Genomic DNA, 23,481 nt, shown 5'->3' on the forward strand with positions numbered 1-23,481 from the left:
ACCCAATTGCAGAACTGTTGAATTTAAAGCAGGTAACCCCAAGAAGAAGGGATAAAATAAGTAAATAAACACATCGCTCCTCATGCAGGATTGAACCTTTGTCGTCAGGGTCGCGTTCCAATACACTATCGCTACCATGGCTAGTGAATTGGGACACAGCTAGGGGAAAAAAAAGGAGATAGGGAGCCCAAGAATGGGAAGAAACATGACAGAGAGACAGGGGAGTAATATAAACAAAAGCGCACCATTATCACTTTATCATTATCGTTTACTATAGTTCAAACAACCTCACGGGCCAGATATTTCATGCTTGTGGGCCACATCTGGCTCACAGGCCGCCTTTTGCCAACCTATGCCTTTTAGAGAGTTTTAGAGAGAGTGATGTATTGCTGGGGTATGTATATCACTGGAGCATGGTGAATTGTTATCATCCTGGTGATGTGGTTTATCTCTCACCTCCTTTCTTGTAGAAGACCAGTTCAGTCTTGAACTCTCTCCTCTCGTCCAGAGCGCTCTGGATTTGAGCGGTGAGGCGGTCGCTGGTCTCCGGGCCGTACAGGAAGTGACACGCGCAGCTCTTCTGCATCAGCTCGGCCCGGGCGTATCCCGTCAGCTCGCAGAAGCCGTCCGAGCAGTACACAATGGGGTACAGCGACTGCACCTGGGCATTCCCCAGCACGAAGTTGCTGTCTGAGAGAAAACAGAAAAAACACATTAGAGTTAGAGCTGCAGAGCAGGAAGAGAAGATGCTGGAGATGTTTAGAAAAGTAACGTACAGCACTGGGAAAGAAACATTTTCAAAACTGAAGCTCAAAACAAAACAATTTAAAGATCCAGATCAAATGAAACCATAATAACATGGTGCAAGATCTGGTAGACCACCAGCCCTGCTTCCTATCAGATAAACAGCATCTCAAGCTTTCATCTCTGAGAGAGAGAGAGAGAGAGAGAGAGAGAGAGAGAGAGAAAGATAGAGAGAGAGAGAAAGGAGAAACCCAGCTCTTACTTCAGATCTGAAAACATACACAGGGGTTTGTGTTCATCCTTCCACTGTGAGGAAATGAGTCAACTCTGTGGGTCTGAAAGGATGTGGAGCTGATCAAGAAGCTCTTACTGACAAAAAAAATACAAACAGAGATATAATACCAGTCAAAAGTTTAGACCAGGGGTTGACAATTAGGTTTGGACACGGCCCAGATGTTTTCCAAGCCATTACGTGGCGGGCCACAAAAAAAGCCTGTTTTGAAAAACAGAAAATGTAATGGGATGGAGTAATATAAACTAGTAGCTCTCCAGCCCAGAGGGTTGTTGAACCCAATTGCAGAACAGTTGATCTCAAAGCAGGTAAACCCAAGAAAAAAGGAAATAAATAAATAAAAACAAACACACCGCTCCTTACGCGTGATCGAACCCGTGTCGCCAGGGTTGCGGTCCAATACACTATCGCCCTTATAAGGAGATAGGGAGTCCAAAAACAAGCGGAAAAACCAAAACGGGCAGAGGTAATTCTTGAATTCTTGGTAATTCTTTCTTTCCTTGGGCGGTCCTGATGAGGGCCAGTTTCACCATGTAATTTGTTATGGTCATTTTGAGACTGCACTTAAAGACAAAAAATTCAAGTAATTAAGTCTTGAAGAGTTCAGCACGGCTGTTAACTGAAAGCCATTCCAGGTGACTCTACCTCATAAAGCTGACTGAGAAAATACAACCAAGATGTGCAAAGCTTTTGTGTTTACTAAATAATTCCAAATATGTGTCATCATAGTTTGGGTGACTTAATTAATTTAATTAATATTAATCTACAATGCAGAAAAAATTGAAACAAAGAAAAAACACTTAATTTAGGCATAAGCAATCTTTTGACTGCTAGGATACTCTGTTTTATGGTTTGGTGTGAATTTAAACCTACACAAATGTTATCTGTAGACCTCTAAGAAGTCCAGTAAGACACAGTAGGTACTTTCTATATGCACTAGATATGTACTAGATGTGCTAGAATAAAACTAGAATTTGTTACACAAGAAAAAATATGAAAACTTTCAAAAGGTACAGGCTGCACAAAAGCTCCTCCAGAGCCTTGAAAATGCAGCACGGGAAGCTCCTCTACAGGCCAAATGAAATCCCAGCAGTGCTGCTGGAGTGTGAATGAGGAACAGCCGCAGAGAGAGAGGAACAAAAGCCGTGGACGAGTCAGGAGCGACTGTAGCTGCAGATTCACAACCAGCATTAAACAAGTAAACAATACAAAACAACAGAAACATGGACTGCAGCTTCTGCACAGGTATGCTGAGGGCATGCACAGAGAGAGAGAGGAAGAAAAGAGGGGACTAGGAAATGAGAGAGAGAGAGAGAGAGAAAGAAAGAAAGAGAGAAAGAGAGAAAGAATGTGTACACTTTTTAGGAATCCTGTATTCATAATGCATTATAATGCATTACATGGCATACAAAATACCTTTTAACAGCTATAAGCGTGTCCTATAACTTAAAAAAAAAACTTAAACAAACAAACAAACCTTTCCAAAAAAATCTGAATATCATTGAAAAGTTACTTTATTTCAGTAATTCAGTTCAAAATATGAAACTTAAATATTATATAGCTGTATTTCACACAGAGTGATCTATTTTAAGCGTTTATTTCTTTTATAGTTGATGATTATGGCTTACAGCCAATGAAACCCCCAAAATCAGTGTCTCAGAAAATCATAACATTATAAAAGACCAATTGGTACTTTTGGCTTTTAGGCAGTGTGGGCAGTGTGCCAAGTCCTGCTGGAAAATGAAATCCACATCTCCATAAAGGCTGTCAGAAGCAGAGGGAAGCAGCATGAAGTGCTGTAAGATTTTGTGGGAAAACACTGCACTGACTTTAGACTTGATATAACACTGTGGATCAACACCAGCAGATGACATGTCTCTCCAAACCATCACTGATTGGTGGAAACTTCACACTAAACCTCAAGCAGCTTGAACTGTGTGTCTCTCCACTCTTCCTCCAGACTCTGATCCCTTGATTTCTAAATGAAATGTAAAATTTACTGATGATCAGTGATGGTTTGGAGAGTCATGTCATCTGCTGGTGTTGATCCACTGTGTTTTATTATCAAGTCTAAAGTCAGTGCAGTGTTTTTCTGGAAAATCTTACAGCACTTCATGCCTCCCTCTGCTGACAACTTTTATGGAGATGCGGATTTCATTTTCCAGCAGGACTTGACACACTGCCCACACTGCCAAAAGTACCAATTAGTCTTATATAATATTGGTCTTACCCATTGATTTTTGGGTTTTCATTGGCTGTAAGCCATAATCATTAACAATAAAAGAAATAAAAGATTAAAAATAGATCACTCTGTGTGTAATACATCTATATAATATATGAGGTTTACATTTTGAACTGAATTACTGAAATAACGTAACTTTTCAAATATAGTCTATTTTTTGTGATGCACTAGTAGCACATTCATACAGTATAAAGTACATGTACAGCATGTCTCTTTAAAAACCCAGGATTCAGGTGTCGCTGTTAGTACATATAAGTTATTATACAAGCTTATATCACAATTATTACAAGGTATTATGTACGTCATACACTGCATTCTAACAATCTAAATGCATTCATAATGCATTATGAACTTGAAGTGTTACAAATAAAATGAAGACAAAAAAGGATAAATGAAAAGGGATGGGAGAGAGAGAGAAAGAGAGAGAGAGAGAGAGAGAGAGAGTGAGAGAGAGAGAGAAAGAGATAGTGATCTATTTTGAAATGTATTGTTTTAGTCATGGAGGAATATTGATGTATTGAGTGATAAAGCCCCATGGTTGCCCACCGTTTCAATTTAATCAAGACACTGCTGGTTTAATGACATCGAGTGTGAGAACAGGCTGATCGAATATGAACAAAGAGTTTGGTAATGAAAAAGGGAGGAAGTGAAGACATACACCATACAGTATCAGTCAGAAGTTTTCTTCATTATTTTAACATGTTCTGTATTATAGATTAATACTAAAATCATCCAAACTATGAAGAAAACAGATGGAATTATTCACGTTTTTATATTTTATATTATTCAAAGTAGCACTTGCTTAGATGACAGCTTTACACATCTTAACATTTTCTCAATCAGTTTTATGAGTCACCTGGAATGGTTTTCAGTTAACAGCTGTGCTGAACTCGTCAAGAGTTAATTACTTAAACCTCTTGTCCTCTTAATGTGTTTAAGAGAGCATCAGTTGTAAAGTTGAAAAGAGGTAGAGTTGGTATACAGTCAATCCGTATTATGAAAAGAAGTGCTCAACTATGTAAAGAAAAAAAATACTTAAAAAAATGAGTCAATCCCAAAAATGTCAAGAACTTTAAAATGCAGTTGCAAAGACCATCAAAAACATTATGATGAAACTGGCTCTCATCAGGACCACCCCAGAAAAAGAAGACCAAGAGTTACTTCTGCTGCACAGGATAAGTTTATCAGAGTTACCAGCCTCAGAAACCGTAAGTTAACAGCACCCCAGATAAGAGCACCTAAATGCTTCACAGAGTATTTTGGTTTGTTTAACACTTTGAAGTTCCGACATGATCCCTAATGTGTTCCTCACAAGTACACCCCTGCTTGTTACACACACACATGGACATGCAGCAGTGCACAAACCCATAGTGCATGCCTGTTGGTATCAACTATATTACATCAACAATAAACAGAAAAAACGAGCGGGAACAAGCAGTTTAGTTTCCTCTGCTGAGAAGAGTTGGTCACGTCTAGATACATGTGCCCCTGAAATAGCAATGCAAAAAAACATACTTTTCCTGTTGTTACGATAGCAGAGGCACACTGACATGCTCTAAATCTCACTAAAATAGGGCCCAATGTCCCATATTATCAAACTTCTTGGAGTTTAAATACTGATTCAGGGTCAGTTATGCTTTACTCAATTCTATTTGACAGAAAATAAGAGCTGATCTCAGATCAGTACTTTTAGTCCCAGATGTTTAATAAATGAGGCCCAATGTATGGAAAACCTCTGGTGTATCCCTATGTGAACAGGGTCTAGACAGTATGAAAAAACAGAAAAAATATCTGAATTATCTTAAAGAATTTGGAAAATAAAACTTTTTTCAGCCACCTATCAACCAGCATATGACACAGTTAAAAAATAGAAGACTGTACACTCATTAACATATCTCTACATGATACCGAAAGCTTTTGATTCTGCTTAAAATGCAGCTACAAAAACATTCAAATTCCTCATTAAATCTCTCTTTTTAATGAGGATTCTTGTTTTTTCACTGCTGACAGAGGAGCAAAGGCTGAGAAACATGCTCTTTCTTACAGCACGCACAAACGCACACACACACACACACACATACATACACATACACATGCACATACACATGTACATGCAGTTTCACTTTTACTAAATAAATGAAATAAAACTCTTTCACAAAAGCCTGAGTTAAGCTGCACACAGTCGTGCTGAACACTGAACAATGAGAACATGAGTCTAGGCGTGTTCTTTGTGTGGTTCTGCGTGAGTACCTTAGGGCAGCTCCCAGTAAATCTAAAGACTCGAAGAGCAAACAGTAGCAGGTTGGTTTAATCCCCATTCCATGCTATATACTGAAATTATTTAGAGGAGCTATCTCTATCTGTATATGTGTCTTTTTAGTGCTTAATGCTTTAGTGCACTTAAACTTGAACAAGAAGTGGGTGTGGCCTAAACCTGAAGTGTAAATGCTTTTTTTTTACAAGTATATATGGCTGCTTTGTTCAAAGTCAGTTAATAAACTTGTTAATTTGAAGGGTTTTCCATTTGTTTGGTTTGTTTACACACAGGATAAAAGGCTGCCTTCAAGTCCGCCTCAGATGTTCATATTTATGACTTTGGAGCTTATAAGTATAACGTGATAACTGTTTAAGAGTAATGCAGCTCGGTTCTGATACATCAGCTCACAAACACCTTGTGCTACTTAACTTCACTAAGAGTGATGTGGGGAGAGAGTGCCATCTATCCACCCAGAGAGAACAAGGCCAGTTGTGCTCTCTCAGGGCTCCAGCAGCTGAGGGCAAGCTGCATGACCGGGATTCAGCAAAATTGTTGACTCAAATTGAAATTTACTGTTACTGAACCTAACTCTTATAAATGCTTTTTGCTTAATTGTCTTGATAAAAAAAAGAAATAAATTAAAACTTGGTTAAGTTGGGTAAGGTAGGATTCATATTCTCTGAGGGTAGAGATCAGTTGCTTAAACAATTAAAAAAATAAATAATAATAAAAAATATATTGTCTGTTAATAGAGTTCTGCAACCAGTGGCCTTACCATATTTTTCAGACTATAAGGCACACTTAAAATCCTTTCATTTTGCCAAAAATTGACAGTGCGCCTTATAATCTGGGGAATCTTATGTATGAATTCTTCCAGTCAGGATGTAAGGAGCAGTACAGCTGAAGTACAGCGTTATAAGGGTGAGTTTTTAGTGAAGTTTCTCCAGTACTAAAGCTGGGTGCAGCAGCATTTTTCTTTTTCTGTTCAGAGGCGAGTATATTGGACTGTAGTCTGCTAATTTACCATGTTAAAACAAGCTACGTGGGATGAACCGCTAGCTGATAGCACCCTGACTTACTGATACTTTCAAGGTTCCTCACTTCAATATACTTGAAAGCCTTTGTACGGTGAAAGAGTTAGCACTGCAGTTAGCGACAAATGCTAATGCTGCAGCACCCAGCCTTAGTGTTGGAGAAAAATCACTAAAAACTCACCCTTTGACAAAATATTGGAAATCTAGGCTTACTGTAAATAAACGGAAGTGCTTTAATTACCAAAAGAAACAGTTTTCAGGACAGAAATCTTTGTAGATTAACATCCAGCACATTAAAATGACCAGGAAGGCACGTACACTTTGACTAGCATTTATATTTCATTTCTAATTTATGAGCACAAGTCTTTCATTTCTTTCTGCCCTCATCACAGCAGTTAGAATAATCCCAATTCGCCCCAATTACCAACTGAACCTTAGCATGTAGCTACAGCTCTGTGTGTGAACCCTGACTTGGGTTTACAGTGCTTTTTAAAGGGATGAATACTCCATGAGCTGAACTTGCATGTAATACAATCTGTTTTCCTGGCGTTTACACAGCTGGGACTTCAATGCAGTAACCCGGCAGCCCTGCTTATTAAAGGCCTCATATCCCACCATTATTTCTCCCCCTGAGTCCCACTTGTGACGCCTTGTGAGGCTTTATGTAGCATAATTGACCTTTCATACGGCTGTCTTCTGAACTGTGTGCCTCTAAGACAGATATACATGCACATATACATGCAATTGTATGTAAATAAGCTCTGTTACCTTTTTCTAAATTACCTTCCTGTTTTGTTGCAATTGAAAACTATTTGAAAAAAAAACTATTGTCTGCATCAATCTTTATTGAGTTGTTTATTATTATTATTATAATTATTATTATTATTATTATTATTATTATTATTATTATTATTATTATTATTATCATAGAAAGTACCACTTTTTATGAATGTCATGTCTATTAGACTCAGTAGACACACTCATTACACATTATAATGTATTTATAAATTATTATAAGCATGGCTATAAATATTTATATATTTTTATTTTATATTATGAATTGAGATCACATTGCATTTTTAGCTGTGTTTAAAAATATCTATACCAAGAACCAAAAACAAAGCTATCTTAACAAAGCATGCTATCATTATTTTTAACCACTTATTAAATATACTTATATTAAATATAATAATATCTTATTTTATTTTATATTAAAATATATATATAGAACTTTAAGAGTATTCTCAAGTGCAGTCGCAAAGACCATCAAAAACATTATGATGAAACTGGCTCTCATCAGGAGCACCCCAGAAAAGGAAGACCAAGACCAAGTATGTTACCTTATTTTTCGGACTATAAGGCACACATAAAAATCTATGAATTTTCTCAGAAATCATCAGTGTATGTTATAATCAGGTGCGTATGAATTCTACTATCCAGGTATTAAGAAGCAGTAAAACCACTCTGCTGATGTACAGCGTTATAAGGGAGAGTTATCAGGGAAGTTTCTCCAGCACTAAGGCTGCATGGGTGCAGCAGCATTAGCATTAGACGCTAACCAGTGACTGAGGACTTTTTACAGTTTTTACATCAAAGTATTTTGTTTAAAAACAACATTTAAAAGTGAATTACCACAACATGGGCCTTAGTGGCCGTATATATATCAAAGTTAATGGCCAGACATCATGGTGTTACATGGTAGGGAGCTGTACACATCAGAATTATAATTGTTTACACCTTAGGACTAATGGGAAGACCTTGTACAGAAAATGCTGTGGCTTGTCCGTATGTGTGTGTGTGTGTGTGTGTGTGGTTAATCAGATGAGCTTTTGCTGTAATCTCTCAGCAAGGCTTTGCTCCAACACCTCCGTGAGGCTTTTTTCAAACAGAATCCTAATTAATGTCTCTCTCCCTCTCTCTCTCTCTCTCCCTCTCTCTCTATCTCTCTCTCCCTCTGTGTATTTTGTTCTCTCTCTTCATAAAGGCAGAGTTGTTGTGTGACATCAGCAACAGTTCATTACAGCTAATGAGCAGAAAGGTGCTGTGTATTGTGTGTAATGTGACGTTCATTAACAGTGTCAGTAAATACTAAAGGTTTAAAATATTCATAATAGCATTTGATATGACTCGTTGTCCCTTCTTCAATATAGCAAAGAAAATGTTATAGTCTTATAAAAATAAACTGGAGTAATATTATAAGATACACTTGTATAATACTTTAGTCTACCATATTGTTGTCTAAATATTATATTTACTTGTATAACCTGTGGTAAGTGAACTTTATATCTGATTTTTCTTAGTCAGTAAAAGTTCAAAAGTCTGAAAAACACCTTCTCATTCAATGTGTTTAATTCATTTTCTACACTGTATATTGAAATTATTGACAAATAGCATCGCAATCCCCAGCATCAACAAATAGCATCGCAATTCCAACCATCAAAAAATAGCATTGCAATCTTCACTGTGAACAAATAGCATCGCAATCCCTACCATCAACCATTAGCATCACAATCCCCACTGTCAACAAATATTGTTGCAATCCCCAACATCGACAAATAGTGCTGCAATTCCCACTATTAACAAATAGCATTGCAATCCCCAACATTAACAAATTAGCACCACAATCCCCAAAATTGACAAATAGTGCCGCAATCCCCACCAACAAGAAACAGCGTTGCAATCTACCAAAATCAACAAATAATGCTGCAATCCCCACTGTCAACAAATAGCATCACAATCTCCAAAAAATGTCAATTAGCGTTGCAATCCCCACAATCAAGTAATAGCGTTGTAATCTACCAAAATCAACAAATAGTGCCCTAATCCCCACAGTCAACAAACAGCGCCGCAATCCCCAAAATCAACATAAAGCGCCGCAATCCCCAAAATCAACATAAAGCGTCGCAATCCCCAAAATCAACATAAAGCGTCGCAATCCCTACTGTCAACAAGTAGTGTCGCAATTCCCAGAATCAACATAAAGCGTCGCAATCCCTACTGTCAACAAATAGTGTCGCAATTCCCAAAATCAATATAAAGCGTCGCAATCCCTACTGTCAACTGTCAACAGACAGCGCCGCAATCCCCAAAATCAACATAAAGCGTCGCAATCCCTACTGTCAACAAATAGTGTCGCAATTCCCAAAATCCCCACCCCTCAACAAATAGTACCACGATCTCTTACCACCAGGGTGAGAAGGTATGAGTACAGGGTCTGTTTTGGTCTTGATGCCCAGCTTTCCAACCACCTTGACTACTGAAAAACAACTTTCAACATCTGAAATATGCTTTTTTTTGTAGAGAAGATAAACTAACAGCAAAGAAAAACTAACATGCTAACCCCTAACTAGCATTGTTAATGTGAGCTAACTTCTCAAATGACAAGTAATTCAACAAACCCTGAACCACTGCAAGGTAAGCTAGCATGCTAATCATGAGCTAATGCTGTAAATCTTATAAATCTAAAAATAGTGCTGTGACCACAAGCTAATTTAAGCTAAGCTAAGCTACAGCCCTAGCCCTGAGCTAATGTATTAGTCTATAACAAACATGCTAACCACAGGCAGCTTATTTTCCCTCAGGCTGTTGGAAGTTAGCATTGCTATTCGTGATCAGCTGGAGGTGTTAGCAGGGTGCTTTTACTAAGAGAGATTTTTTTTGTAAAAACCCCATAAAATACCACAGAACTACAATAACACAAACACACATGTTCCGTCACAGAGGTCCACAGGTGGCTGTGGGCTCTCATTAATTCTTCTCTCTTTTATCTCTTTCCTCCCTCCCCCCCCCCAACGGTCCAGATCAAACCCAGTAATTCATGCTTAACTCAGTTCTAATGCAGAGCTGGACAGTCTCCCTGCTGAAATGAGCTTTGCCAATATATTCTGCCTGGGGCAGCATTCAGGGCACAAAGCAGAGCTCCACAAAGCGCTCAATCCAGGTAATGATGAACGTTATGAATATCCAGAGGAGTGATCCTGTCGACTCAATAATAGCTAACAATGGATCGCCGCTATTGACAGAGCAGCGAAGCTGAAAAAACAAACAGACGAGTAAAACCTGCACGAAGCAAACAACCCTGTTTACAGACAAACCAACCGTCTAACAGAGACGTGATCAAAGACAAGATCATGTAAACACACAGTCCCACTGATATACTCCACCACAAGTGTTCTACTGTGATAGATCCAAATAAAACTATTGTCATTTAAAGTATTTATTTGCAGGAAATGAGAAATAATAAAAAAAAAGATGCAGAGCTTTTCAGACCTCAAATATTGCAAAGAAAATAAGTTCATACTCATAAAGTTTTTAGAGTTCATAAATCAATATTTGGTGGAACAACCCTGGTTTTTAATCACAGTTTTCATGCATCTTGGCATGTTCTCCTCCACCAGTCTTACACACTGCTTTTGGATAACTTTATGCGACTCCTGGTGCAAAAATTCAAGCAGTTCAGCTTGGTTTGATGGCTTGTGATCATCCATCTTCCTCTTGATTATATTTCTGAGATTTTCAATTTGGTAAAATCAAAGAAACTCATCATCATTACTTGGTGTCTTATTTTTTTACAGAGCTGCAGAAACACATGGTTGTCTGTAACACATGGTAGGGATGTGTGGTAAGTGCAGCTGAAGCTGATGGAAAAGTCTATCTACACCTGACCTTCAGTGACTGGCTAATGCCTCCTGCTGTTACAGAAATTGCTTTAAGGGCGAGAGGTGCAAAAATATCCTGCAGTGTTTAAATGTTACATCCTACTTCCCTGAGGGCAGGAGTGACCAAGTCCCCCTTCTCCAACACTCAACCCAACTAACCAGCTCAGTAAAAGAGCACTGAACATTATAGCGCTGGCTAAATCAGAGACGACTTTCCCAACCCCACAGTCTTTATATTTACATCCAGAGCTTACTTTCCGAATCAGACACTGACATTTATAAGAACACACCTCAGGCACGTTCGTAAATAACTTATTCACTATATTTAGCCGTGACTGTGTTCTAACCGTGAGTGAAGATGACTGTTTGTGTGTGTTGTATGTTCTGTTCCAGCTTTAATTTGGACCACCAGTCTGTTAGAAAAGTCCCACACTGTAAAAAAGGTCACACACTCTGATCTTTAGCTTTGATTGCGTCACGCATTCACTGTGGCATTGTTTCAACAACGTTTATTTCAATCCAGTGTTGCATTAATTTTTCACCAAGATTTTGCAGCTTTGATGATGGTAGAGCCTGACCACTGCTCAAAGCCTTCGCCATCCAGCACATCCCAAAGATTCTCAATGAGGTTAAGGTCTGTTTGAAAATGATGATCTCATGCTCCCTGAATCACTCTTTCATATGATATTACATATTCAGGTAGTCAGCTGACTTCATTCTTTCAGTACATACCGTTGCTGAACCTAGACCTGCAGACCAACTGCAGCATCATTTACTTACTTAAATCCAGATGGCCACTTTTTTTTTGGGCCAGTCAGTGTGTTATATTATATTTAAGGATGATATATTTTCACAGAAATAATTGCCTTAATGCCACTGATATAATATTAATGATAACATTTATGATAACAACAGGCCTGTCACAATAATAAATAATAATAATAAAGTTTTCAAAAATGATTGATGTTACGTCCACATACTGTATTGTACAATATGGCAATGCATTTTTACGTGACAGGCCAACATGCACCAACCTTTTCCAAATGCTTACAGCTCATTAAAGCAAACGCTTAGCCTTTCCAAGCTTCAACACCACCCTTTATAATACCATACGGATAAACGCCAGCATTTTCCATTTCAACCTAAACCTATTCCATCTCATTTCAGAGTGTGAAAGCTAAGATGTGATAGTGCTCAAATATCTGGCCTCAAAGATGCAGTTCAGCAATTAAACTAGGCCTGGGACGCCCGCTCCACGTTAAACCTCGGTCTAATAGGCCACCCCTGTAATCTATACGCTGCTAGCATTACAGAAGATAGCCCAGCTAAAGCTTCTCCATTCCATTCACTATTACGGGGGGCTGGCCTCAATTTCCGGGCAATAGAAATGCCCCTCTGAAATAGAATCAATCTCTTTTTGCGTACTGGAGCATTTATTTCAAATACAGTTCAATCGCTCTGCGAGGAGAAGAAGACTGAATGCAAATGGCTTTGTTCAGAAATGAGAGAGGCTCCGGCAGCCTGGGCTAAAAATGGAGGCAGCTTTCACTCTTCAAATCAACTGATTTCTTTTCTCGCAGCTCCACAGGTCACACCGGGAACATCCAATAGATGGATCAGACCCAAATGTGCTTGCTGTGAGGTACAGTTTTGGTGCCGCTGTCCATCATGGTAAGCTATTGGTCTAGAATGGTGTTATGTAGGAAAATGATACAGGATGCTATTGTACACCCAGCGCAAGGCGCTTTGCAATGCTCATTCCTATCTTACACCCCTTACACAAATTTATTTTCACGCCTTGTGCACGCACTAGAATTAAAATATTGTCAGAGTTTAGGAATATATCTACGCTGATGTGCGTGGTGTTTTGGAAGTGAGGTGTGTTCAGGTAAATTTCTAGTGCATTGCTATTTTGGCATCAGAAAACACAGGTGCACCACTTTGATCCCCCGTGAAAGCCACATTTTACTCATGTCTTTCTGAACAAGCTGAGATATAATATTAATATACAGTATATATGTCATTGAGTGAAAGGGGAGGAGTATATAAATATAAATATTGGGGTAATATAGTAATTTTATAAAGATTTACACAGATATGACTGATATGGTTATGCTCCTGTCTGCTTTAACAGAGTTACATAGTGCAGTTAGCAGCACGCCAAGCTTAGACTGGAAACAATAAAAGATCAGATATATATATTTTTAATTCTCACACCTGAGGACATTTGCAATATTACAGCAGGACACAAGTATCTGTAAAAATATATTTATCTAAATATACAAAAAATATGATTAATTATACTACAATGTGCAATGTGATTGGCTGAGAGGTGTTCTGTGAGAGCCATTATCAGTCGGTAATGCACTGTAACTGAAGATCTCCACTTATTACTCCTCTACATACAGGTAACTTAGCAACGATGCAGCGCTTACAAGCCAAACAGAGCAGGTACAAACAGAGCAGCAATGGGACTATTTTAACTTGCTGAGTTTTTTATAACCAAACAGATTGCATTTTCCCATTCTCTTTAACTCAAAATCGATGAGTGCAGCACACCAGTGCCAATATTACACATTAGAGTATATTAGTACCTCTTGTGTATTAGTGCTTGAATATAAACACATATAATACTCTCCTTATTAGAAGCTCATCACAGTTATTTTAAGGCAAAACATTACATCATTATTTCTAAAAATTTCCTTACAGGTTTAATTTTTTACTCTTTTTTATCAAACATGTTCCTTCTTTGGCATCCTTATTCTATCATTGTTTATTATGGTTATATACATCCTATATACAATGGCATATATAAGGATGCTTTGTTTGAATTGCCAAATTTGATTTATGCATACATTTATTTTCTTATTTACTTATATATTTTTTGTGTGTGGTTTTTGTATATTTTGGTTGTTTTATTTCTTTATTGATTGTTTTTTTTTTCTTTCTTTTTCTCATTGCCATCTCTCAATGTTAGGGTGGGGAGGGTGGGGGGAAGAGGTGAGAGTGGGAGGGGGAGGGGTGGTAGTGGGCAGTTAATTCTCTGTAGCAAGTGATAAATATGTAAGTATGTATGTAATACATTTATAACTGAAAATGAATAAATAAACTTTTTTAGAATCTTAATTTTTAAAACTGAACACTCAACCAACTGCTATTATGCAATTACACAGTCAGACATCTGCACACAGCATCTTCATAATGGATCTGCATTCCCTCGGAATTAGCACTGCATCCATTATTGTAGTTCTAAATAACAGAATTGGAAAATTGAATTACAAATAATGAATTTTAAGCCGCAAGTCCATTAAAGTGCGCCAGCGATCTCATTAATATGCACGCTGCCAGCCCCCTTGCCCACATTCGGAAATGATTTATTTGCAGATGTGTCATATCTCTGAATGGAAATGAGTGATAATTGTGATGTCACGTCTGACACGAGGAAAAAAAAAGCGCCTGGCATCAGCCAGGAAAAGAGGAAGATGGCTGACACCATGCAGAAAAAAACACGTCGGCTCTGATCTGCAGCTGCCAGCAGGGTTCTTTTTTTTGTTCGGAAGAAAACTGAGGCTGAAACGCGAGGCTCCCATGATGCCGAGCTGTGAAACAAAGGTCAGAACGACGGCAAAAGACTTTTAACGCAGCTTCTTGAACTCGACGAGAGCAGCTGGAGTTCAAACAAGCTTCCTCCACCAGAGTTTGTAAGGTTCAGCAGTTCAAACAGAATCATGTGTCATGTGTTTGAACTGGCTAACTACAGTTAGACTGACTTACTGAATGACTGACTGGACAAACATCTTCAAAGTCACGTGATAGCATTGACACTTAACGAAACAAGACAGCTCCATTTACAGCCATAACATTGAAACTACCTGATTAATATTGCAGACTTGACGTTGATTTAAGTCAAAAAAGACTTGCGATCTGACCTTGATTGTACCTTCACTGACCTCGACTTGGAATCAGACAATAATTAATTGCATATGAGTCACATAATTGCAGAGTTTGTACTGACTGCATGGTGTATTATTTTGACTCTAAAGGCTGCCCTGTCAACAACTATCTGTGAATAATCCAGCTCAGAAAAAAAAACTATGCTCTAAGTCTGTGGAGGCTGTCTGTTATCACTACGACTAAAACTCTGTGTCACTGCCAAGGTCAGCTGTTCTGTCGGTTTATATTGTGGTTTCAACCTGACTAAGCCCAGCTGTTAGCATCCTGGCTAACCTACTATTCTAGAATATATAATGCAGGTTCAGAATAACCCAAAAAATTATACACATTTTATACCAAACACAAAGACTTAAAATACCTAGCCAGCTCTCAGTCTTCAACAAAAACCATGCTATGCAATGATCAACCATACCATTAAAACTACCAGCCTAATATAGACATGTGGAATCAAGTCAACAAAGACTTCCTTCACTGACCTTGACTTGGTATCGGATTAGGGCTTTAGACTCAAAAAGACTTGATTGACATAATTGCAGAGTTTGTATTGACTGGATGGTGTATTGTATTGACTCTAAAGGCAGCCCTGTCAACAACTATCAGTGAATAATCCAGCTCAGAAAAAAAACTATGCTCTAATTTGTGGATTATATGCATTTTGACTAAACCTCTCTGGCACTGAAAAGGTCAACTGTTCCCTATTGGTTAACATTGCGGTTTCAACCTGACTGAACCCAGCTGTTAGCATCCTGGCTAACCTGTTATTCTAGAATTTATAATACAGGTTCAGAAACTGCAGGTTAATCCAGGTCAAACTAAGTGAATTTGTGTTTGACCTGGCTAACTAAAGCGCCACCGAAACCCAGCATACTGACTGACTGACTGACTGAACACACGTGATCACTGACACATTTAAGCCTTGAGACTCATGAACCATACATGAACCATGCAATGCAATGATCAGTCATGCTATTAAAACTAGCTGCTTAATATTGCAGACATATCAAATCAAGTCAATAACGGCTTGTGATTAGATCTTGACTTAGAATCAGCTAATTTTAGACTCAAAAATACCTAACAACCTAACCACTATTTTTACATAACCAAATTGTTGCCAATTATCGACTGCGTGGTCCTGTATCACTGTGAAGGCTGCCGCACAATGGACATCTGTGGTGCGCCCCTATCAACAACTATCAGCGAATAATGCAGCTCAGAAAAACAGTTATCATCACAGCGAAACCTCTCTCACACTGCCGAGGTCAGCTGCTCTGACTGTTAACATTGCAGTTTTACCCCGACTAAGCCCAGCTGTTAGCACCTTGGCTAACCGGCTATTCTAAGCTTTATAATGCAAGTTAAGAGTCCTAAAAACCTACAAAACTTACAAAAATCTTACAAAAACCTAACTAGCTCTCAGTCATCAACAACTATCAGCAAATAATCCAATCTGGAAAAGTGAAAAGAATCCAACAGTTTTCAGAATTTAATTCCAATTTTAAATCACACAGAAGCCACTCAGTGAACATTTATACTATATTTATGATTCTGGTTATTATTATTTTTATTATTTTGTTAATGCATTAGGGTAATAGTGAAACACCATCATGCCATCATAACCATGATAATTCAGAGATATACTGTATTTATGGTTATCCTAGCGTGAAAATCTCATACCTTGACAAACCCTAATGGAGTACAATCAACCAACAAAAGAACATTGTGTTCACTGGATGCTTTAAGACCAGATACAGTAGAATTTCTCTTTGTTTCCATTGTGTTCCAGTACAAAAAGGGGGCGGGGGGATCGATCTCATACATTCTGAACATCCAGCAGAGCATGGATTAGTTGTCAATGTGCTTCAACAACAACACATTCCTCATTAGGAAGGTAATGAATTACCTGGCTGAGCTGTAGCATCGAGCTAGTCTAGTTTGAGCATCTCAGGAGATGACTGGTTGGTTGTGGATTCCTCTGGTTTTTGAACAACACAGAGACTCGCATTGATATGGACAGAAATCCAAAGAAACCCAACCCACACTGATGAAAATGATTCTTTGACTGAACAAAGCCTACTTATAAAACCCATTGAATAAAAGAATATACTTAAGAACTTCCAGTCAAATTCAAATTCGTCCATTTAAGGGAACAGCAATGCTATTCTATTCTCTATTCTGATTATTGTTGAGTTACAAAGCTGAGATTTGCACTCTGCAGCTGGGAGAAATGGAGAAATGGATTCTGATGATTGACTGGTGTCTAGGTTCATTTCTGTCGGTGGAGCACCAGTGTTTTCCACCACCAAAATACCAACACGCCAGAATATTTAACTGAATACACCTCACTTCCAGACCACCACACCCATCAGAGTAGATTTATTTCTAAATTATGATGCTATTTTAATGGCTCAGGCACTTCAATGCATGAAAATAGACTGGTAAGAGGGTGTAAGATAGCAAAGATAGGATCGAGCCCTTAACAAATGCCTCCTTTTCATTGGTGGCTCCTGCCACAAGGAAGACAATGTGTTGCATACTGGGTATGTCCTTTTATCACAGACACTTACTGTCAGTGTGTAGTTGTTTCCCCCTCTAGGCTCCCTTCTTGGTTCTTAGAATTACATATATAACATTTGTGACAGTTGACTGCCCGGCCTCAGTGTTCTAGGCTATAAGAGCAAGTACATCCAAAATAAATGATTAAGTACTTTATACAAGTCTTTTAATTAACAATTCTTCATGTAGAATCTACTTAAAAATATGAGTGTAAAACACTGCCTTGATTTAATTAGTAAGTAAATCCAACAATTTGTTTTGGTTCAGGACAAGTTCGTCTCGATTTAGCTGTAAGGTGATGCACCTTGTAGAAAATGCAGCTCCTGGGCAGCAGAACACTGATAAATAAAATACTACACGTTCCAGCGGGAGGCAGCTGCCCCTGAATGATGGACATGGTGGAGTGCTTGAGTGTGTGTGTGTGCAGAAGAGAGGCAGCGGAGATTTTAATGTATTTTTCCTGATTTATTCACATTACTGAGTCGGGTCAGGTTAGCCGTGACCGTTCGGTCGGTCATTTATATTAAAATGTTTCTTGTATGTTGTGGAACATGAGGCAATATAGTTGTACACATCATGCTTACTGGTTATGGTACAAAAATAATGTGCATATTTTTAGTTTGAGGTGAACTGAGAGGCTGCCATTCAAAAAAGCAGCCCCTGCTTTAAAAAACACACCTTAAAGCTAGAATAAAGTATATAGTTGTCAGATTAGTCAAAGATTAGTCAAAAGGAGCTTAAAGGAGTAAGGTAAGGCACTCAGCGCTTAGAACACAGAACCTACTATACGTAAGCTTGGTGGGGGATGCATGGTGCATTTGGGACTGTCTTGCTGCCAGTGGAACTGATACACTGTACTAAGTGTATGGAACAAAAAAAAGGAGAAGTACCACAGAGTTCTTCAACATAACTTCAAACCATCCACCTTAAAATACTAGATGCTTAAAGCTTGGACACTGTTGGAACAGGATGTTCCAAAAGGACAATCACCCCCAAATACAAACAAACACTAGAGAAAATTGTGAAATTAATAAAGCAGGAACAATATTGGATTTTTTGATTGATTTAAGCATGATTTAAAACATACTACCCACATGAGATATGAGGTATATGTGGTAAAACATTATTGGAATATGTGGTGTTACTGCACTCTCTACTGTAACTATTAAAAGAACCGTATTTTACGGACTATAAGGCACACTGTTTTTTCTGGTCTATTTTCATACATAAGGCGCACCAGATAATTAGGCGCATTTTAAGGGATTCTAGTAAGGAAAAAGGGTTTCTTCATGTTTCCTTGGGGCACCTAATTAAACAAAACTGTAATTCCTAAAAAAATAATAATTCAAAGCACTGGATATTTATCCACATAGATCTCTCTCATGAAAACTATGTATTTGGGTGAGTAAAGTGCTTCTCTTCTTATGTACAGTACAATAAGCTTAGATTACCAGTAGTTTAGCCTGGTTAGCAGCAGCACTAGCCACAGTAAGCAACGCTTAGCTCTTGTATATTCCGGCCAACAGTGCTACACTGAGGACCCCTGAATGACCCAGTAACCCAGGGCTCTATCAGCTAGCGGTTTGTCTCAGGTAGCTTGTTTTAACATGGTAAAGATGCAGACTACAGTCAGATATACTCACCTCTAAACAGCATAAGAGCTAGCACTGCGTTTAGCAGCTAATGCTAATACTGCTCCAGCCTTGGTGCTGGAGAAACTTTATTGCAACTCCTTTATAACACTGTACTTTGGCAGAGAGTCTTTACTGCTCTTTACAACCTGACTGGTAGAATTCATACATAAGGATTATAAGGTTATAAGGCGCATTGTCAAATTTTGAGACAGTTAAAGGATTTTAAGTGCGAAAAATATGGTAAATGTCTTTTCTTTAGACAAAAATTACAGATGAAGTCAGTGATAGCGATACGTACTGTTCTCTACACCTTCTTCAAAAGACTCTAGAGAAGATGTCTGGCTGACCCACATGGCAACAGCGCCTTTAGCTCAGCAGCTTAACATTGGACTCAAGTCTCAGTTTAAGCAGTAAAAAAAAAAAAAAATTTAGAGATTTGAAAACTACTGTAGACTCACGATTAAGGGTATTAATGATTAGAAAAGTGGTATTTTTTTTTAGGCATCATGAGCTCAAGCCTTAGGTCTCAGTTTTAGCCGTAAAAAAAAGAACAATTAGATATCTGACAACAACTGTAGACTCACGATTTAACATTTAGAAAAGTGTTTTTTTTTTAGGCATCATAAATCATAAGGACTTCAAAAAAACTGAGCGTTCCTCACTGTTTTCTACACTTCTGGACACAGTATTGGATCTGCAGGCTCTGGCCGTATCAGAGCAGTTTTCGCTGGCCGGGCTGGTGAACAGGACAAGGTTAGTGAAAGCAGAGGTTCAGTGTTCCACTGGATTAGAGCTGGACTCATCCGAGCGCGAGGCCTGCAGTGCCGTCTCCCTGTGAGAGAGCCCAGAGTGTCTGCAGGGCTCTTTCTGCCTCTCAGCTGCTGCCTAGCACACACACACACACACACACACACACACACACACACACACACAGACACACAGGCTTCTGTTCGCTGTCAGCTATGAATATTACACACTGCACTGAGAGGTAGAACACACAACAGACGCTCATAAATTCACAAGACTGCTTGCAAAATATACACAGATATGGCAGATCTTGTGTAAACACACACAAACACCACACACTGTCAATACGTCCACAGCAGACACCAGCGCACACAGGATCGTTATAACTGGTGCACAGGATGGTTCACAGTGGTGCTGACCTACAGTTTTATATTTAATAGATTTTTATAGTTTATTTATTTTATTATTTTGTTAAACACACTCAGTAATTGACAGACACTGTAGCCCCTTTTTTATCAAGCCAAAAGATTCAAGCCTTGCGTGATTCAAAACATGCAAAAATTGGGTGTAACGTGAAATAATCCAATCACCATGTCACTTGCCTCACATCCCCTTTAAGAGCCAGTTGTGCTCTGACTTTGACAAAGTGCTATTTTAAAAGCAATGTTAATTTATTTTGTATTCTGTTTATTGTTGATGCAAAAGTTGGGTTTATGCACTGTTGCATGTCCCTGTGTGTGTGTGTAATGTCCCTGTGAGTGTGTACGCACATTGATCATGCACCGTGCACCCATGCTGTCAAGATAGCAACGGACATCTGACGGTTGACTGTCTTCAGGGTTCAAATCAGTCAGTGGAGCACATGTGTTTTCCATTTCCATTTGACAATTTGCTGGGTATAAGATAGCAATTAGCATCACAATAGACCTTGCGTAGGTTCTAAGATAGAGCCCAATGAATTACATGGTTTCCATCCATCTCCAGATGTGTGTATATAAGTTCTGCATTGGGTTCTTTGTACTGCTTTTACTGTCTCTCTTTATTCAAACTACACAAAATATTAGTTCTGTTAAGAATTCTGTTATAGTATAGTGGGTGTACATATCTTGTGGATGCGCCTGTGTTGAAAATTCACTGACAAAATAGCAATGAATGTCTGACTGTTGCTGTCTGTCTTGGTTTATTTCAGTCAGTGGCGCACCTGCCAACGTTTTTTGTTGCCAAGATAGCAATACGCCAGACATTTACCTAAACACACTTCACTTCCAGACAATCATGGCCATTGGTGTAGATATATTCGTAAGCTGCGTTGCTTTTAAAATGACGCGGAAGGTCGAAGGCGTGAAAATAGACTGTTGGGTATTTAGGTCTTTACTATTCTCCTTTTACTTACTTTTCATAACTCATAAACAAATTGTAAAAGTGTTTCTCTTTTATATTGATTAAACACAACTAGATTTGGAAACTCTCCATTTTTGTTGTTTTTTCTCTAGACATCACATGGATCTGGCAGTTATTTTTGCATTGTGTCAGAATTTCATGATGAATGAACCAACAGAAATGCTCTAAAATGGCTTGGAATAAAATCTTTTACACATTTGACTTCCACTCTAATTTCCGAAGCTTTTTTTTTTCTCTATCCAGCAAAGTTGCTTGTTTTTTTTTTTTACACATTACAGTTACTGCATTCAACCAATTATTACAAAACCACTTTTAATCTGATAGTAGAGATTTGACTGGTCAGAAAATACAAACTCTCAATCCACAAAAACACCAAGACACCAAGACCAAGCCATAAGCTTATATATCCTTGACCAGGCAGCACTGAACCATTTGAAAACAGCCCGTCACAGAATATGACAGATTTATGAGCCCTCGTTATCATCTCTTTAGCCCCTCAGGCTGAGTTCTGACTCTAAACAACACACGACCTGAAGGAAGTGTGAGAGATTTTTTTTTATTTCTTTCTTTCCCAGACTTAAAAACACATTGAGCGAGTGTGGAAAATGATACTGGCAGACGGGATCAAACATAACCTCTCTCTCTCTTTCTCTCTCTCTCATGCTCTGAGGCTTTGTCTTTCTCAGTTTCTCTCTCCCTCACTCTTCAGCCCCCTCATATCTTCCACTTTTCCAATGAAAACACTCTAATCTCAGTGCGAGAGAGGTGAATGAGTAAGTGGCTGTAAGAGGGCCCTCCAAACCTGGATGTGGCGTAATTGCTACGTGCGTCGGGGGTGAATTGCTCTGCGTCTGAATAGATCGCTTCCAGATAAGACAGGGAAATGCAGATCAAGGTGTCTGAACATGTAATCTCATGAGCCCGAGTCTTCATAAACACGTGTGTCTGAATGAAGCTCTAGAGCAAGAGAGCCAAAAACTATTTTTTTAAAGCTATAGTTTTAAAAACAGCAAGTAAACAAATAAAACATTTGGAAGTACCTGTAACGGAGAGGAGGCAGGATGCAAACGCAAGTCGGTTTTATTTTCCATTTAACAAAAGAAAGAAAGAACAAAACACCATGAAATAATATAAAGAAAAGGTACTTAAAACAAAACACTATGAACTATGAGGATAAACCAAAAGACTGAAACAAACAAGCAAAAAATAAAAAAACTAAGAAACAAACTACATAAAGCAAACATGAAACACTTAAGACAAAAAAACACAGCAGGTCTAAGGTTAAACAAATCAGATTAACAAGATCCGGACAGAGTAACAGGACACGGTCAAACAAAAGGCACAACAGGCAACAAAGGGAGCACATGGGGTATATATACTCAGGCACACATTTGGGACACCTGTGGAAGCCATGAGAGGGCGGAGTTACAATTGAGACAAGAGGTTACAACACTAATGGCAAGGGCAGGGCTGGGGCGGAGACAGAAGGATGACCAAAACAATGCCATCTGCTCTAAAAAGCACATGGCTAGGGACACAAGACAGGACAACAGAGATAGACACAGGCTAAGGTATGACAGTACCAGGTTTTTGCACTGATTACCATTAAAATGTGGTCTGATGGATATAATACTACTATGTATCTATTACAAAAGGACTATAATTAACAAACAAAGACAACTAAGTAAGCTAATAACACACATAAATTGTGTATGTCTTCTAGTGTGCACATTGAGTAAGCATACGCAGAGCAGGCTAGAAAAAGTAAGTGAACTAAAATATGTGAACGAGATATTCAAAAGTTTATTGACAGTTTGGTGACTTAAAGTCTATAAAACTAGAATCATGTGCCCATATATTAAATTATAATAAAATAATAATAAAATGAGGCCTTTTGTAGGTCTTTTATAATAAGCAGTTTCAGAATGGATCTTTTTCCTGCTGGAAAACCTTGCCTCTCCAGAT

General features: G+C 38.4%; 2 protein-coding genes across 2 annotated transcripts in view; one reads left to right on the plus strand and one right to left on the minus strand.

Moving 5' to 3' along the window:
* Positions 1-23,481, plus strand: part of armc8 (armadillo repeat containing 8) — a 318,657-nt gene that overhangs the window by 113,410 nt on the left and 181,766 nt on the right. The gene's annotated exons all lie outside the window — the stretch shown is intronic.
* Positions 1-23,481, minus strand: part of kcnh3 (potassium voltage-gated channel, subfamily H (eag-related), member 3) — a 220,959-nt gene that overhangs the window by 77,631 nt on the left and 119,847 nt on the right. Inside the window, exon 2 of the mRNA XM_022680490.2 lies at positions 457-690. Within this exon, the coding sequence (XP_022536211.2) occupies positions 457-690 (234 nt within the window). The remainder of the gene's footprint in view (positions 1-456; positions 691-23,481) is intronic.

This window comes from Astyanax mexicanus, chromosome 11, assembly GCF_023375975.1.
Source record: "Astyanax mexicanus isolate ESR-SI-001 chromosome 11, AstMex3_surface, whole genome shotgun sequence".
NCBI classification, from domain to species: Eukaryota; Metazoa; Chordata; class Actinopteri; order Characiformes; family Acestrorhamphidae; genus Astyanax; species Astyanax mexicanus.